Source organism: Dendrobates tinctorius, unplaced genomic scaffold (genome assembly GCF_039654945.1).
Source record: "Dendrobates tinctorius isolate UK_male_01 unplaced genomic scaffold, ASM3965494v1 ptg000122l, whole genome shotgun sequence".
Lineage (NCBI taxonomy): Eukaryota > Metazoa > Chordata > Amphibia > Anura > Dendrobatidae > Dendrobates > Dendrobates tinctorius.
In genome coordinates this window covers 1703897-1722361 of record NW_027361790.1, presented here as the reverse complement: position 1 = coordinate 1722361, position 18465 = coordinate 1703897, and the positions used below count along the sequence as shown (strand labels likewise).

The 18465-nt window shown below is 40.1% G+C and overlaps 1 protein-coding gene across 13 annotated transcripts in view; it reads right to left on the bottom strand.

Annotated features, from left to right (window-relative positions):
• Window positions 1-18465, bottom strand: part of NAV3 (neuron navigator 3) — a 1131823-nt gene that overhangs the window by 105874 nt on the left and 1007484 nt on the right. For 12 of the 13 annotated variants that reach the window (XM_073541506.1, XM_073541497.1, XM_073541495.1 and 9 more), the window contains 8 exons: window positions 17634-17880; window positions 16833-17520; window positions 13492-13983; window positions 12158-12220; window positions 9640-9800; window positions 4998-5186; window positions 4512-4564; window positions 305-328 (listed from right to left, as the gene is read on the bottom strand). In XM_073541506.1, coding sequence (XP_073397607.1) covers window positions 305-328; window positions 4512-4564; window positions 4998-5186; window positions 9640-9800; window positions 12158-12220; window positions 13492-13983; window positions 16833-17520; window positions 17634-17880 — 1917 coding nt within the window. The remainder of the gene's footprint in view (window positions 1-304; window positions 329-4511; window positions 4565-4997; window positions 5187-9639; window positions 9801-12157; window positions 12221-13491; window positions 13984-16832; window positions 17521-17633; window positions 17881-18465) is intronic. The other variant, XM_073541507.1, reaches the window with a different exon arrangement.

Sequence of the window (18465 nt, the reverse complement as noted above, 5' to 3'; positions counted from 1 at the left end):
ATATTTACTGTGATTTTAGATTGGATCTTGAATAAAAGGTAAGGAGAGAATTAAAAGCTGTTTTGCTCCAGCCAGTGTTAGTTTTGATAAGAATTGTTCACAGATCACAAATATTCCCTGTCCGTTTTGCCCCATCCACACACAGCTTCAGCCAAAGACTTCCAGTAGTTACGGTAATCATTAATTGTGACTTATATTGGGAATGTTTCAATTAGGAAAAAATGCACATTGTAATGTGATATTTCGCACATGTTTTCATTTTTTTTGCAACTGTAAAAAAAAAACCCAAAAAAACAAAAATTACCTCTGAGTGTGCTTTCTCTTCAGCCTAGAAAAATGACATACATTTTAGTATTTGAGATATGCAATTTGACTATCAAATTCTGTGTTTCACCTTATGAGAACCAATGCAATTCTAAGTACAAAACTGTGCAAAAATGAACTTTTTTTGTATGCATGATAGGAAATCATATAAATTCTGATTTTTACAGATTCTACAAGATTAGTTTCTTCAAGTTGCTGATATGATTGAAAATGTGGGCATCAATGGAATACGACATAACAATCCACCCTCCCCACACTGCTCATGTAGGTCTTTGATACATTAGGCAATCTGTACCTTCATTTAAGTAATCCCTTGCTCCATTACTGAAAAAAAACAATGCTTTATTCCATATGTAAATGAGATTGAAGTGCTCCTGAAGTGATCAGAGCACTTCTCCAAGCTCTGCCTCTTTGGCTCGATACTCCTCCTTACGTTTGACTGACAGCTCACTAGCTTGACTACACATTCAGTGAGCTTTAAGTCAAGCAAAAGAAGGTGGGCATTAGAGTCAAGGAGACAGAGGCTGGAGAAGTGCTCCGATCACACTAGAGCAATATGGCTTCTTTTGAATATGGAATAAAACATTGCTTTTTAGTTCAGTATTGGAGAATGCTTAAGCTAATGTTCAGATTGTTTTACGTTTCAAAGACCTACATGCCATTTAGAGCGTTTTTTTTGGGTGGTGTGGGGTTACACTGACAAATTCTCTTTAATCCTTGAAAAATGTGGACATGTCCTGATTTCTGAGGACATTGGGGAGTGAATGCCTAGGTGTATTCTCATTTGGGGAACGAACTTGTACACATTCTTACTGCTATGAAAAGAATGAAAACAGGAATAAGAATTAAATGCCCTTGCATATGCTGAGACATAACTTCTACTGGCCGGTTTCTTGCTGGATTCTCCCACAAATCTTTTCCGGCAAGTTTCGAGAGTGTTTCTGTGCATATTTTGGGGACACTTAAAACCTCCAATTCAAATATTAGGAGGGTCACAGTATAGAGGTTGCCCCAGTTCCACATGACCCACTGCTATGTAGTGTGACCCTATACTAGGCACAGTTCACACTGTCTCATCCGGTATATTATGTTCTAAATGAGAAGTTTCTAGCACTAAATCTAAAACTTTGACAACATTAATTATAGTAAATCATGTAAGAAAGGTCCCTAACCATGTTATACAGTTTATTACAGATTCTGTCTGTCAACCAGTACCTACAATTTCTTCCACCTACACTTTTCTTGCTTTTTTACCTGTGTTCCTGGAGAAAACTGTACGTTATGTTCAAGAGAACAATTGAGGTGTGAGTAATAATTGAGATAATGATGGCTAGAGCATAATGTTCAGCTGTGTGCATACTGGCTGCTGTCTCTACTGCTGGCATATGGGAAGCAGCTGATTCACTACTGACATCTACTGACAACGCTGCCTGCAATCTTACACTTCCCTGGCATTACAACTAATGCTAAACATGCTAGAACTAATCCTACCGAGTTATTCCAACATATTATAATATTATTACAGCTCAATAGAAGGGAAATTATTTATTAGAATCATGGTATACTACACTATCACACTTGGATTCAAAAGTATAAAGGTATAGTTTACACGGAGATTTGATACATTGGCTTTGAAGAGGATTCTGCTCCAAAAGCTACATAAAAAGCCACTTCAAATACTTTCATACAGGCTTCCTACTGATGTAAAACACACCTACAGTGCACATAGTGCAGTATTTTTCACATGGTTTATTTTTTTTCCACGTGTCAAAAGAAACATGTTGACTCTTGGGGAGCTTCTGTTGAAACAAATGCTCTAAATTTGACTACTTAATCAACTGATGCAAAAACTATGTCTAAAATATTCGAAAAAAACATGCCAAAATACCCTGTATGAACATACCCACAGAAGCAGAAAAAAACACTCCATACACAAAAATTTTTTTAAAAAAATCACGGGAAAAACAAGATGATGAGAATTGTTTTGCCCATGCACAGGCACTTTTTGACCTTTCCACAGCCATATGCATTACGGTACTTTGCTGACCAGAGAGAAGTGTGCCTGTGCAGGCGCGCGATGGAAGACACTGTGTGGATGACGTAGAACGCATCATCCACATGAAAGAGGGAAAGAGGACAGCCATCACAGGAAGAGAGGAGGCCCCGTTTTAAGACATTCTGACAGGCCTTGCCCGGCTTTGCCGAATACACTGGCATTGAGTGAGGCCTTTACCATACAGTCGACATGTGACTCCATGTATGGAAATCACATACGATCACGTGCCCGCCGCTCGTGGTGCCAGCACCTGAGAATCCCCATAGTGCGAAATGTGCATGGTGTGAGGATTCACAAGTCTGCAGTCACATAGAGTGACTGCAGACTTGTGCCCTAAGGCCGGACAACCCCTAAAGGTAAGGCACCAGCAGGAAAGCACTACAGGGTCAAGTCATTAAGGTTTTTACTACAGAATTCTGGCATAAACATCAAAATACTATTGTGCAACTCAGAAGTAACTTTCAACTTTTGGACTTTTAATGTCTGTTCCATCAAATTACTGCAATATGAGCGTAGCATGGATTCGAGAAGGCCTGTCAGTATGTGCCTGGAAGTGTGAAACTAGCAGACTTGCAGTAGCATTACCACCAGCTCCCATCACCAGCACCGGAGAATCCTAACATTGAGTGACTGCAGACTTGAAGCCTAAGGCCGGCCAACACCTTGAACAACCAGGTGAAGGCAAATGGAGTGTCTACAGCTTTGTGTAATGATTTCCTATTTTTTAACAATATTTGCTATATACTCACCTTTTACACAATGTATTAGCATCACATAGAGTATATTTTCTTAATGTTCCACTGGATTTTACAACACACTTTTTTCATCACTATATATATATATATACACAGTATCTTTTAGCATTATAATTTAGATTTCACACCATTTTCATAAATTTTTATACTTAAAGTTGTATATGTTATCTTTATTGCAATATTTTATTTATTATTGTCATACACTGTGGTTATTATGCTATGAATTATTTTTCATTTCTTTTTGCACCTTTTTCATGAATATGATTTATTCATTTATTTTATTTTCTATGAATTTTAGTTTTCATTTTAGCTATTTTCATACTTCTATATGTTATATTGCATCATACCTATCATATTCACCACACTGTGTCCGTTTTTCTGACCATTTTTTTTTATGCAGTTTTCATTCACATATCTACGGCTCACTTTTTTTTAATCACTTATAGGGTCTTTTGTGTGTACCAAAATTAAATTACCTGAAGCACTTTTTTGTTTCTGTTGATTGTTTTTACTTACTGGTTTACCACTATTCACCCTGGTCACCTTAGACACATCAATTCTCACTTCCATACTTATATATTTATTCTTTCATTCTAGTCATATTTTGATCTTGCTTTGTGAATTAATGAGAGGTTTCTTTATTTATGCACAAATTCATTTCCAGCACTTTTTTATTCTATTCACTTGCATTTTTATTCAGTTTATTAACATTTCACCCTCTGTGTTTGTTCTAGCTCACCATCTCTTTCTTTATCTTGTAATCCTGCCTTTGCCCATGATACTACACAAAGGCTAGTACAGGGTTAAAATTATTCTCATTATTTGGCCCACCTTCTGACTGCTCCAGCAGTGCACACGCGCCTCCAGCGGATCTCTATTTCCTCCTGCCTGCGGCACTCATTGGACAAAATGTGTTTCACTGGCGTTCCACCTGCCGTGAGCGGGGAGTAACTCATCTGAATTGTGGAGAACCATGCATTGTCTCCTGCTGTGAACATCACAGGACCATGACGTTTCCTTTCCGGATTTCTTCTTTTTATGCAGCATCCGTCTTCCACCCTGACATGCACCCGGAGGAAGCTGGGCGAAACGCTCATCAGAGTGGAGGAACACCACTATTTTATAGTAAGGACTAGTAGTAGTTTTAGCTCTGTCTAGTGGCAGAGTAAGGCCTTATCGGACTGTGATCAATTACACTTTATAGGGACAGTTGTGCATCACACTTTCCTTTCTCATACAAACATTTGCTTTGTAAAGAATAAAACCCACATCAGGTAATATATGGTGATGACAGACTTCCTACCCTAATCACCAAACTGCTATGCTACATTTTCAGACATGTTTTAACTCATCCCCAGCAGGCGAATAATACGTACAGTGGAGTAAAGAGATGATGTGCTGGAAACCAGTGACAATGATGATCCATGTACTGAGGAAAAAAACAAGAAATGACGAGTTATATTTTCATGACCTGCACAATGCAAACATTCAAAAGCCTTTAAAGGCTGAAACGCTACACAAGACAAGCACCGGGCACAATGGCAGAATATCAGTCATGTGAACGGGCAAATGGCAGTGTTAGGAGTATAACATACATTATAAAAGCTACACATGAAATACAAAGAGAATCAGTATTTATAGGGGTTAGAGAAACTTCTCTTCTTTGACTCCAGAAGACGCATCACTTCAGTAAAAAGGTTGTGCCAGGGACTGTTGCTTAGTCCTATTAGTAAATGGAGTTGGGAAGCAGTACCAGGCAACACATGGACAGGAATGGTGCCATTTCTGCTAAAAACACAATCTTTTTTTTATTTAATTCTGGAGAACATTTTTTTAAAACATTATTGAAGCCACTTAATTACCTTCTTCCATGCTGTCCCGGAAGGAACCTGAGTGACTGATTGCTCTTGGCCTGTCCTCTAATGAGGTAGCACTTCCTCCCAACTGAGAGTCTTCATATAATTCAAAGGAAGCATCTTGTGCTGGAATGCTATTCGATCGCATCATGTTTGGTCCAGGAATTGAAAACTGAGATAGATTGGTGGGGCTTACTGCAATAAAAAGAATTTCAGAGAACATAAAGGATCTATTACATGCATTGATGACATATTTATGATCAGAAAATGTGCCGGAGATGCCGGCAGGTAGAATTAGGTTTACAGGGCACTTGTCTGGCGGTGACCGCTGATGTACCTACATTTATCTTAAAATTTGAGAAGTGACGGTGTAGAACTACATCCATGACAAAATAAACGCTTTCTGATTGTCAAATAAAATGTAAAAAAAACAGTGTCACCATAACTACAGTTGTGGCCAAAAGTATTGACACCCCTGCAATTCTGTCAGATAATACTCAGTTTCTTCTTGAAAATGATTGCAAACACAAATTCTTTGGTATTATTATTTTCATTTAATTTGTCTTAAATGAAAAAACACAAAAAGAATTGTCCTAAAGCCAAATTGGATATAATTCCACACCAAACATAAAAAAGAGGGTGGACAAAAGTATTGGCACTGTTTGAAAAATCATGTGATGCTTCTCTAATTTGTGTAATTAACAGCACCTGTAACTTATCTGTGGCACCTAACAGGTGTTGGCAATAAATAAATCACACTTGCAGCCAGTTGACATGGATTCAAGTTGACTCAACCTCTGTCCTGTGTCCTTGTGTGTACCACATTGAGCATGGAGAAAAGAAAGAAGACCAAAGAACTGTTTGAGGACTTGAGAAACCAAATTGTGAAGAAGCATGAGCAATCTCAAGGCTACAAGTCCATCTCCAAAGACCTGAATGTTCCTGTGTCTACCGTGCGCAGTGTCATCAAGAAGTTTAAAGCCCATGGCACTCTGACTAACCTCCCTAGATGTGGACGGAAAAGAAAAATTGACAAGAGATTTCAACGCAAAATTGTGCGGATGTTGGATAAAGAACCTCGACTAACATCCAAACAAGTTCAAGCTGCCCTGCAGTCCGAGGGTACAACAGTACTATCCGTCGGCGTCTGAATGAAAAGGGACTGTATGGTAGGAGACCAAGGAAGACCCCACTTCTTACCCCGAGACATAAAAAAGCCAGGCTGGAGTTTGCCAAAACTTACCTGAAAAAGCCTAAAACGTTTTGGAAGAATGTTCTCTGGTCAGATGAGACAAAAGTAGAGCTTTTTGGGCAAAGGCATCAACATAGAGTTTACAGGTGAAAAAAAGAGGCATTCAAAGAAAAGAACACGGTCCCTACCGTCAAACATGGCGGAGGTTCCCTGATGTTTTGGGGTTTTTTTTGCTGCCTCTGGCACTGGACTGCTTGACCATGTGCATGGCATTATGAAGTGTGAAGACTACCAACAAATTTTGCAGCATAATGTAGGGCCCAGTGTGAGAAAGCTGGGTCTCCCTCAGAGGTCATGGGTCTTCCAGCAGGACAATGACCCAAAACACACTTCAAAAAGCACTAGAAAATGGTTTGAGAGAAAGCACTAGAGACTTCTAAGGTGGCCAGCAATGAGTCCAGACCTGAATCCCATAGAACACCTGTGGAGAGATCTAAAAATGGCAGTTTGGAGAAGGCACCCTTCAAATATCAGGGACCTGGACCAGTTTGCCAAAGAAGAATGGTCTAAAATTCCAGCAGAGCATTGTAAGAAACTCATTGATGGTTACCGGAAGCGGTTGGTCGCAGTTATTTTGGCTAAAGGTTGTGCAACCAAGTATTAGGCTGAGGGTTCCAATACTTTTGTCTGGCCCATTTTTGGAGTTTTGTGTGAAATGATCAATGTTTTGCTTTTTGCTTTGTTCTCTTTTGTGTTTTTTCATTTAAGACAAATTAAATGAAGATAATAATACCAAAGAATTTGTATTTGCACTCATTTTCAGGAAGAAACTGAGTATTATCTGACAGAATTGCAGGGGTGTCAATACTTTTGGCCACAACTGTATATCATAGGTTAGAGCTACATTCAGATTTCTGGTTACTATTTAGAGGAAATCCATCACCAGGTTATTGTCACCTAATCTAAGAGCAGCATGATGTAGAGACAGAGACCTTGTTTCCAGACATAAATCCCAGTTTTATCAGCAGATTATAACTAGGGGACTCATAAACCTGTTGCCATCTAGTCTTCCATATTCATTAACTTAATAGAATTTCACTGAACTTCTGATAGCTTTCTGCCTATGCAGTGTATGCAGAAAGCTGTTAATCAGTGGTGTGCAGCATTCAGAGAACTGGCAGATCTCATCAAAACTGCAGCAAGCAACCCAGTAAATGACAAATAGTTGGAAACAGGATCCCTGGGCCTACATGATGATTCTCTCAAATAGGGTAGCAAAAAACTATGATAGGTTCCCTTTAAACAAGGTGGATTGGTGACATTGTGGGTGTAGGGGTTGCACCAGGGCCCTGGAGACTAGGTGGGTAAAGTGGGGCAAAAAAGTCCCTTTGGCACATACGATAAGAAGGCCAGTACTATAAACAACCCATGTGAGGTGGGTGAAACCTTGTATATACAGTAGATTTTACTTTGGTGCCCACAAACCTCAAGTTATACCATTAAAGGGAACCTGTCACCACTTTTCTGTCCTACCAGCTAAAAATGGTTTCTCACACGTGCACACTTCTGCTTTTTGGCTTTGCCCGCAGTTGCAAAGCATACTGCGCACGCGCAAGAAACCATTTGACTGCGCGGGCGCGATATCTCACAGCGTTCTGCCTCATCCACATCAAGGACTGCATGCAGAAGCCGAGTAGAAGGGTGGCTTGAGTGATCTGAAGCCACGCCCATCGGACCGAACGGACCCTATCAGCATACATTGCGGGAGGCGTATAAAAGGTTTTTATGAGTGATACATAGGGAGTCAGTTGGTTACTAAAGTATTTAGGGAATGCATAGCTGATACTGAATAAAATAATATTTTTAGCTGGTAAGACAGAAAAGCGGTGACAGGTTCCCTTTAAAAATGTTAGTAGAGCCCTGTAATATATTGTATTGTGTTGCAAGCATTCTGAAATGGTTAGTGCTTCCTTCAGGAGGTTGTTGTGCAGGACCCGGTGTACTGACCACAGTCTCCAAAATGCAATTTACTGGAGCAAGTTCTGTGCACTCAGCAGGGATTACAGGGAGAACTTGGCATAGCAGCACACAGAATTGTGATTACGGCAGGGCATGAAAATGATATTTAAGACATGCTGTAAACAGAGCAAAGTATTTGCAGAGTTACTCAATTTTTATTAAGATCACGTCTACTCCTTATTTGAACCTAAAAGAAATTCTGTGGTGGAACCTGAAATAAGCTGTTTATGCAAAATAAACTTTCCAATATGCATAACATAAAGATCAGTTATAAAAAAGCAGTGGGCAAACATTTTTCAATACATGTATATTAAAGACTGATATCACAACTCATGTACTGGCAATCACTTTGTCTTAGATAGAGCATCTAGCTATCAACTGTGGTGAGGGGGTAAAGACAGGATAGAAAATAGGGTAGTACTTAGGAAGTGGCAGGCCTTATTAGTGTACAGTGAAAGGAGTAGTGATGGATACAGTTAAATGTTTGGGACCAGCCAGATAGGGGGTGGGTGGTTAAGTAAAAAGGGGAATTACTTCCTGATTTAAATACAGAAAATAAGAGAAAGTGTTAGGGTTGTGTCAAGTTGAATTTGAAGCTGCAGTAGGCAGGAGTCATGTTCAGGACATATATTGTTCTAGTAGCATGAGGTCATACCAAATTTCCTGAAGACCTTCCTGTAATTTCCAGGGCCTACGCGTGTTTTAATCTCTCCCATACAGAGAAAGCCAGAAGGGGAACCGCGCGGGAGAAATGTAACAGATATCGGGAATGCTGTAGGGCTGGATGAGAAATCCCTGGGGCTGACAAGAGGATCAAACATAGAGATAGTCTGAGCTGAATCAAAGCAAAAGCTTAAAATGTACTGTGCTGATGAAACTGGAGGGTGCTGTGCTCAATACTTGAACTATCCAGTAAAGTTGCACTTGTCTAAGTGAACCAGGTATCCCCTGATGTGTGCGGCTGATCCTAGAACTGAGGATGTGGATGGAGCAGAGGCCACCGAGTTACAAGCGGGTGCAAAGCAAACATCACAGCATATCCTATATGGACTAGGACACTGTTTGTACGTGGGGTCCAGGGTATGGAGAAGCAGCAGCTCGCCCATGGATACCACCTTGGCTCCTTACAGACACAGCAGGAAGTACAGGATGAGGCTGAGAAGCTGTAAGTGCATTATCACGTGACGCCCAATGCATATATATATATATATATATATATATATATATATATATATATATATTTACACAACTTGAAAATGCGATTTCTCATTGCTGGAGCATTGCTTTGAGGTCAAAAACGATTTATCTTTTAAATGGCTACCCAGTTATAAAAATGATTTTGGAGGGTAAAAGTATCTGACTGGTTCCTTTGTAGGGTTTTGGTGGGGTATCAAGTTTTACAACTCAGCTGATTCCTCATCTACTATAATTTCTTACCCAAATTGGAATAGTGATATTTCCCACTAGTAGAGGAGGACATGCCTGATGGGGAGACAAGCGGCGATTGGCTGCCTGTGTCTTGGAGGCCCCCAGTGGAATGAGAACGTAACCACTCTTTACCTTCCTCTTGACTGGGCTGTCGGGATGATGGCGTGTACCTGAGGAATAGAAAAAAAATATGTATTCGATTTTGGTTGGTTTTATGAGCAATTTAGAAACTCTAATCTTAAAGATATAGACTACCATGAAGGTATTTAGTTTGCTGAAAATTTTAAATTATGTGTCGGATACAGGTCACTCAATATAGGCGGGTGCTTGGGAGGGGTACAACACTGTGTAAATCAAGAAGAAAAGGGCTGGTACTCCATGTAATCTTAAATTATGGATTTCTTTAATGATGTAATCCAAAACAAATATCATTTCAATCCACAGTAGACCTTCTTCAGACAGAATGCCATAGAAGATAACTGAAGAGTATAAGTATGTAGTAATCATGCATGCGGGAGCAAGGTGTATTGGTGGTGAAAAAAAGCCTTACAATATTTATTTTGGATTAAGAGGATGCAACATTAAATCGAACCTATCATCAGGATTTTGCTAAGTAAACTACAGACAGGGTGAAGATATCCGTCTTGTGGTTCTTGTGTAATCAGTGTTAGAACTTTGCAGCTAATTATACACCCTTGCTCCAGGGCCGGACTGTAGGCAGAGTCTTGTCTTCCTGCTCTAAGCCAGAGAAACCAAGAAAACACCTGTACACAGTCCACCACGAAGCACAAATAGTCTATCTGTATGATGAGGAACATGTTTCTGCTTCGGGGCGGCCTGTGGTCCCTGATGCATAAACCATAATTAAGAGAAGGAGTTCTAAAAATTGCATAGCATATGCTTGAGCAGCTGTTTACAAAAATGCCTTAGAAGTAAATAGGAAAAGCTATGCATGTACTATCACCCTCCACTCGCATTGATGTGAAACAAGCTCCTGTTCTTGTAAATCCCAGCTGTGGAAACTACATCTATAAGACATTTATGGCATATCCTGTACAAATACCACAAAGCTTTAAGTTGAAAATACCTCCTTAAGGATTGTTGAAGTTGAAAAAAAGAGGCACCTTAATAAATTACCTCATTAGTAAGTTTAAGTCTATTACAAGACAGTGCAAATATGTCCATTTTATCTGTATACTGTGCAAAATATTGAAAGGCACTTGAAGGCATATGCCTAAGGAGTACATGAATATGTTTACTAATAAAAGTGGAAGAGATCGATTCCCAAGACCCAGTCCATTGGCCGCAACAGTGGTCTGTGGCGGCTAATAGAAGTAGGAGAATGACCTGACAGCATCTGCATTTCTTCATATGTGCATCATACTGCAATTGTAAAGTAAGAGTCGGTTCTCCCACTCCCGTCAAGTGGCCAGAGAACACTATAATGGCCAATCGCCCTGGAAACGATGGCCACAAACTGTCTATTAACTAAAGACTAGGGAATCTATGCAGTTTAGAAAATAATGCCCAATTCTTAAATATACTAAACATAAAAAATTCTCTACAAAACAAAATCTAATTAGCATTCACAACACCTATTTGTCTAGGTAGGAAAGTCAATGTTTTTACTAATGGAATGTGTGCTCTGCTGCAGAACATCACCAAACAGGGAACCATTAACAGCTGTTTTCATGCATCCAAAAGTAGCAGCTGAATGTTCCTGTATTTGTTAGCCTCTAAGTATTAATTAGTTGCTTGAGGCCATTATTTCACTGATTTTATCTGCACACCATTAAACCTGTGCATAAAAACAGCTAGAAATGATATGCCACAGTAAGCAATAGAAATGGAAATGCTTAGCTTCTCAACCAGAACTACTTTGCAGAGTAGTGTAGGTTGCCGTAATAGAGCAATTGTACCATTTTCCCATGTGTAAAATATATAATAATATACCATTAATTTACAGACAACATTTAAAGCAGTACATAAAGCTGTATACAAAAGACTGGAGAAATAGATACAGAGATCAATAGGAACGAAAGTAAAAGCAGCCAACAAGGAGTCAAAGATGGGTCAAAGATTTTGAGCTTAGATCCTTGAGTTTGTTCTGAGACACTGAAGACACATTATCTCGCCTGGTCCTGTACCATGAGGATGCACTGCAGAACCATGACAAGTAAGCTTCTTGGCCATTGATTTCTATAATAAAGAATTTCATGGCCCAAAAACTTCATTCTTACTGTCAGTTACCATTCTTCAGCCAAGCTTCTGTGACCATAGCCTAGACGGTATGCTAGGGTACAGTCACACTGACTTTTTTTCTACATGGATTTTGAAGCGGATCTGTTTCAAAATCCACAGCAAAAAGCTATATGTGAACGGACTCTTTCTGAATAAATATGCAGTATGTTTCAAATGAACGGGAAATTGATCAGCACCAAACAGTGAGGAACCAAATAGACTGACAGAAAGCAAGAGACGCCCAAAGTGTACCAAGGCAGCAGTCAAGCTCAAGGAGTATTTGTACCTCAGTCCCTTTTTGGGCAGGGTGTTTCGGTCAAGCTGCAAACTGTTAAGATAAAGATAACCCCTACAAATAAGACAAAAATATTAACAGAAAAAAGTTATTGCTATTAAAAATGTGTACAATATAAAAAGAAGAAAGCCTACAGTTGCTCACTCTTGGTTATTATACTTTCCACCATTGTGTCCTAGCATGCACTTAAAATGCTGCCCTATTCACTTTACATTAGGTATTTTTATATTTAGGCCACAGCATAGAGACCATAAGGTTGTGTTCAAATTACGTTTTCTTCTGGCATTTTTTGAGCTGGGAAAAAAAGGTCACAAGATATTCAAAAGCGTCTTCCTACTTATTTCTATGGAAAAACAGCTTGATGTTCATATGTTCAGGCTTTTGGGTGTTGCGTATCTTTTAAATGCTAAGGACTTCCAAAAACACCAAGACGTAACATGTCTATTCTAAAGAATTTTTCTGACAGGAGGACCATCCATACTTCATAATAGCAATCAAGGCTAAAAAAAAAAATGCCTGGGCAATTTTCTGATCATTTTGAAAATGATTTTGATTAAAAAAAAATGATAGCATTTTATTCAGTTATTAATGGATCAAACAAGGCTGAAAATCTCCCCCTCCAAAGAAAGGACCAATAAAAACATTACAGAAATTGAATAAGAAAATCCTCAGAAAATGGTTGAGACAACAATCGATTCCTGAAGCATCTTCTGCTTGGAAAACAGATGTTTTTAACCACCAGGAAAAACGTAGTATGAACAAACCCTAAACATGGCAGAATAATTTTAGAGGGCAAAATTCCTTATGAACTAAACAGTAACAAGTATAAATGAGCAAAAACTACCTCAGTCAGCACTTGAATCCCATCATCCTGGGTCCCTGTGGCATTTACAAGCCCCCGGGAGGCTTAGACATGACAACGCGGGTGCCTTGGCAAATACCAAACGCTCCCATGATGTTGGCATTCGAGTGCTGACCAAGAAAGTTCACAGGAACTTAGTCTTAGTCCAAGGCACTAATTCTGTCATTTCAGGATGGTATGTTTCGTACTAAAATGTTGCTGCATTCTTTAAGCAAAAACATGCAATTAAATGCTTGGTGGACTAATGCTGATGACTTTTCACCGCCCTGATCATACTGACAAGCTCCCAATAAATGTACTCATGTATGTGTGTTTCAATTATGGAGATGTAATTGTTAGCCTCACTGGGCACAGTGATCAATGTGAATGGCCACAACCTCTGTACATAATAGGTTGGTTTTACATAATTTACCGGAAATTAAAAAAAAGAAAATTGTTAGTTATTCTTGACAAACCATCTCACCTTTCTGAGAGGGTTGATCTCACACTACCAGTCCGCATAAGCATGCTTTGTAGTTCTTGCGTACATGTCGTCAGTCCAGATAATGATCCATGATGACTGAGAGGTAAATCTATGGACTCTGAGCTGGTATGAAGACTTGTCATAGATTGGTAACTAGGAGTATCTTTACTACCAGCAGATGAACTGCTCAAATTAGTTGTCCACACCTGACCACCAGATGTAAACGAATGAACTGAAGCTGGGCTGGAGGCCAAGGAGTGTCCTAAGCTGATAACATCAGGGGTTAATTCATTGGGTTTGCTGAACAAAGGGCTGCTGCTTCCACTTTGTCCTCCTGCGCTTCCCATGCTACCTGTCCCCGATGACGGAGAATCCAAACTGCCTTGTCTAGCCAGGGATGTGCTGCTGGGGCTGGACATGACTGAAGCAGACTTCACAGCATCAACGCTGACAGGGGAAGAGGGCTTATTTCCTGCTTTTGTGCCAAATAATCTGCAAAGCAATAGAAAATGTCAGAAAAGTATTATGTCGCAGTTTTTTAATTTTCATGACCAGGAGCTCATAAATAATATATGGACTACATGGATCATTGCTCTATCTCAGTAACTGCAATAACATGCTTGATTGACTCAAAACATTAGAAATAATCTACATGGCGGATGTAATGAATTACAGGAAGGAAATAACCACACGCTGTAAACAGATTTAACAAAGTGTTAAATGAGATTTATAGATATCCCATTCATATTAATTCTTATACACTGTGAACTGAATAGTTTTACAACTGTTCTAACATACTATGGGCCCAATACATCAAGGCCAGCATTGTTCACGCCGGTTGTGATGAGGGGGCATGGTGCAGTCAGACGCTTCATGAAGAGGTGCACACCAAATCATGAATCAGGAGCACTGGATGAGCGGTGTGCATGTCTGTCTGCTCCTTGCCACAAATGTCAATGTTCTGAATTTGATAAGCGGCTGTCTCCATGCCCCAGCTCCAACAAAGGCCAAAAGTTGTGCCAAAATGATTCGACTTTTCAAGCTTCTTGGGTCAGAATACTGGCTTAAAAGCTGTGTAGAATTGATTCCTGTGTGTGTTAATTCCTTATCTCTTCTTAAAGGGGGTATTCCTTACTTTTTCTCTTAGCTCCACATATCACAAGATGTGTGGCGTGAGATGACCAGGTTTTAAATAAACAATGATTTTGCGACACTAAGTCGTGAGATGTATATGCTAATTGCATTCCAGCATGTCAAGGGTTATGTTAGCAACTCATTATAATGCATTAAATTTGCCTTGTGACAAATAAAGCCCTTAAGAAAATTCACATTGAAATTTTCAGTATAAGTCATGGTCACACAATGCTTACTATCTATGTAGCACGACACATGATCCTATGTGATGACTCCCTATGTGCTAGGATTATCCGAGATCGCTAGAACTAGAAATGGCTGTATACAGAATAAAGGATTTGTACAGTGGCTACTGTACATGTCATTTTCATATCGAAGCTTCTCACTACTAGATCTGTGGCTGTACAAATATAATGCCAGATCTAAAAGATGTGTTTATGATGGACAATAAAAGAAATTAAATAAAAATATGTTTTTATTACCTTATTAGTGAAAAGAAAATAGACCATTACTATGATAATACACAAAGTTGTTCCTTGAAGAAGAAATGTAAGAAAAAAAGTGAAATATCTACTTTGTCCACAAGGGGGAGACAGCTCCCCACACCAAATACATCATTTCGCCTGCTCTCTAGATAAGGAAACCTTTTCTTTTCCATCATTTTGGTTCACATGTTCAGAATGTAAATTAAGTGGCCAGCATCACTTTCTAAGAGCTGGGGTTACAGCAGTAGACTAGAGATGTATCAATAACTGCTGCATCTAATCACAAATGTGTTATTTTATTACATATATTTATCCGAGACTCCTCTCTGCAGCATAGGACTTTTCAATACATAATTACGCATTTTCTGAAAGTATGAATGTTGTGATAAAATAATTTACATCAGACATGATCATTTATTGACCATTGTTTCTAAAGAAAGAAGCAATGTCTAAAAATACTTTTTATTATTATTATTATTATTATTATTATGTGTCTATATTATGGAAGAGATTCTGCGTGTTCTGTCATGTGCATTAGGCCTAATGCTTAAAGGGAACCATGGGATGCAAAAATCAGACTTCTGTGTGATCACAGCCAGGAATGTTTTTCTCTGAAACCCTCCTACATTTCAGAGAACATATACTTTGAAGATACGGCTAGGGTCCATAATCCGGCTATACTCCTACAGCCCTTTTCCATTGAAGTGATGGACAAGTATTTGGCTATGAGATAGAATGGTCAATCATCTGAGAGAAGCCGGACTAGTCTGGTCTTCGGCTATATTTAAAATATATTGTCTCTGAAATGCAGAAGTGTTTGAGAGGCAAATATACCTGGCTACAATCACACCACTAGGCCCTCATTCATGCTGTCCATGGTTTGTGTAGCATGAATCAGAAGACAGGTTTCTTATAACACTATTTCTTAGTGGGCTTACTTTATGCCAGAAATGTGTGCCACAATTCTGGTGCATTTTTGGCACCCAATGTCTCATGCTAGGCCGTCGTCCTCTTCACACTAAAGCCCATCCCATTAGCGAGACCATGTTGCATGAGGCCCTCAAATAATATGTTGCACGTCAAGGAGGACAGGTTTTGCTGCCAGAATTGGGCTAGAATTGTAGCAAATTTAGCCTACAAAATCATTATTCACATCATATTAATGGATGTAGAACTGTTCATAAATTTGTTGAAACCATAAATAGGTTGTCTACCAAATTCTATTTCTTTAATACTGTGCCCATGGCTGTCCTAGTGTAAAAACCCACATACTCATCTACTGGACTGCTTACTCTTCCAGAGGGGGGCTAGTAGGCCAGAAAAAACAGTCTCCTAACTCTCTCAATATAGGTTGTTTTTTACATTACGACCACCATGGGCTTATTTTAATGTAATTAAAAGTAGTGAACAACACCTTTTTACTAAGGGCAGGCTGCAGAACAGTCTTCATGTTGTCTATGACTTTATCAGAAAAAAAGCATTGCATGTTCTGTTATGGTTTCCTGAATTTATGACAACTTACAATTTAATGTACCAGAGCCCCTGATGAAAATGTAAACCTAGTTGAAATTATTGTGCTATTTCCTGACACACTGAAATCTTTTCTGTGTCCCAGAAAACTTCATACAAGTCCCAATGTCATAGCGTTACCAGCAAACCTAAGTAAAATCAGCACTGACAAATGGTGATGGAACAGAGAGTCAGCGATACACACGGTCTCACCTTCGGAATGTAGGAGAAGCAATATCAGGATATTTTGATCCCGGCTGCCTCAGACCTTGAGTACCGCAGGCACTGGCTGATGTTGGGCTGGATTTAGGAGAACTTGATAAAGAGACACTTTCTGAATCGGATACTTTGTCCTTATCCTTGTCTGGTTGAGTGATATTGACAGGACTGGAGCGTTCAGAGATTTTTGAAGGCTCTCGTAGTTTACTCCCCGTTGCACCGGCTGATTTGCTGCTGACATTTGAGTCAATGCTACTTGTGCTTGACCTGTGTCCTCCCCGTCCTGCAATACCACTAGTACTGGACTTCGAAGGACGTGGCAAACTTCGATACTGCAGAGTGGCTTTAGAGTTGACCAGCAACACGCCATCATCTTGATTTGACCCATCAAAACTTGTCTTCCTGCCAGCACCTTTACCTCCAATTCCCGATGACTTGGGCATTTTCCCAAGTGTCGCTGATCCACTAGTCACAGTAACCCCACTTCCAGTTACTGTGGGTGAGCCAACTCCAGCTTTCTTAAAGCCAAATGAGCCAGTGGCTGTTGGTCGTGCAATTCCAGAAGGTGGCTTTTTACCTTCATCCCCGCTGCTTTTTCCTGCATCTGAGGGGGAGCGCTGCAAAGGGCCACCTTTAAGTGGTGCTTTCACTTTTTCAGAAGCTTTTACATCATCTGTTTTTCCTAGTCGAAAATGATGAATACATTCATAAAAGAGGAATATTAGAAAAATACGTTAAGGTATTTAAAAAAGAATTAAATCTAAAAGAGCAAGAAAAATTGATTATTTTTCACACCTGGAGTTTTTAGTGAGCTGCTTCCGGATTTGTGCCTAGATGATGTCGTTCCTATTTGGGCAGTCATTCCTCGCCTCCATGACCCAGTCTGAGAGATAGATAGAGACTTTTGTCCTCCTTTTTCTGAGTCGTCAGATAGCCCGGATGAAAGCCCTTTCCATTTGCCACTCTCCATGCTAAAATCATATTCATCGTCTTGTTTCTTCATCTCATCATTGCACCAAGTCTTCTCAGCTTCTGTCTTCAGCTGCAGCACATAGAACAAATCTATAGTTAAGTATTAGGTACAGAGATGTGGATTTGTTATACCGTTAATAAAAAACAACTTGCCACCCCTGTCTTAAACTGGTGCTTGTATGGCACGCTCTCAAATATCAATTTGCGATCAACACCATTTTTTCTATATTTGTATAATGAATAGTGTTGAGCATTCCGATACCGCAAGTATCGGGTATCGGCCGATACTTGCTGTATCGGAATTCCGATACCGACTTCCGATATTTTTTCAATATCGGAATTCGGCATCGGAATCGGAAGTTCAGTTGATTGACGGCCTGACGTCATCATGATGCGCGGTGTGTGTGCATCATGATGCGCCGTCATTTCGGGCCTTCCGGGGGTCTCTGCCGGCCTGCCGGGGGGCTGTGCCGGCCTGCCGGGGGGCTGTGTGGACTGCCCGGGGTCTGTACCGGCCTGCCGGGGGGCTGTGCCGGCCTGCCGGGGGGCTGTGTGGACTGCCCGGGGTCTGTACCGGCCTGCCGGGGGGCTGTGCCGGCCTGCCGGTGGTCTGTGCACCCTGTGGGGGTCTGTACCGGCCTGCCGGGGGGCTGTG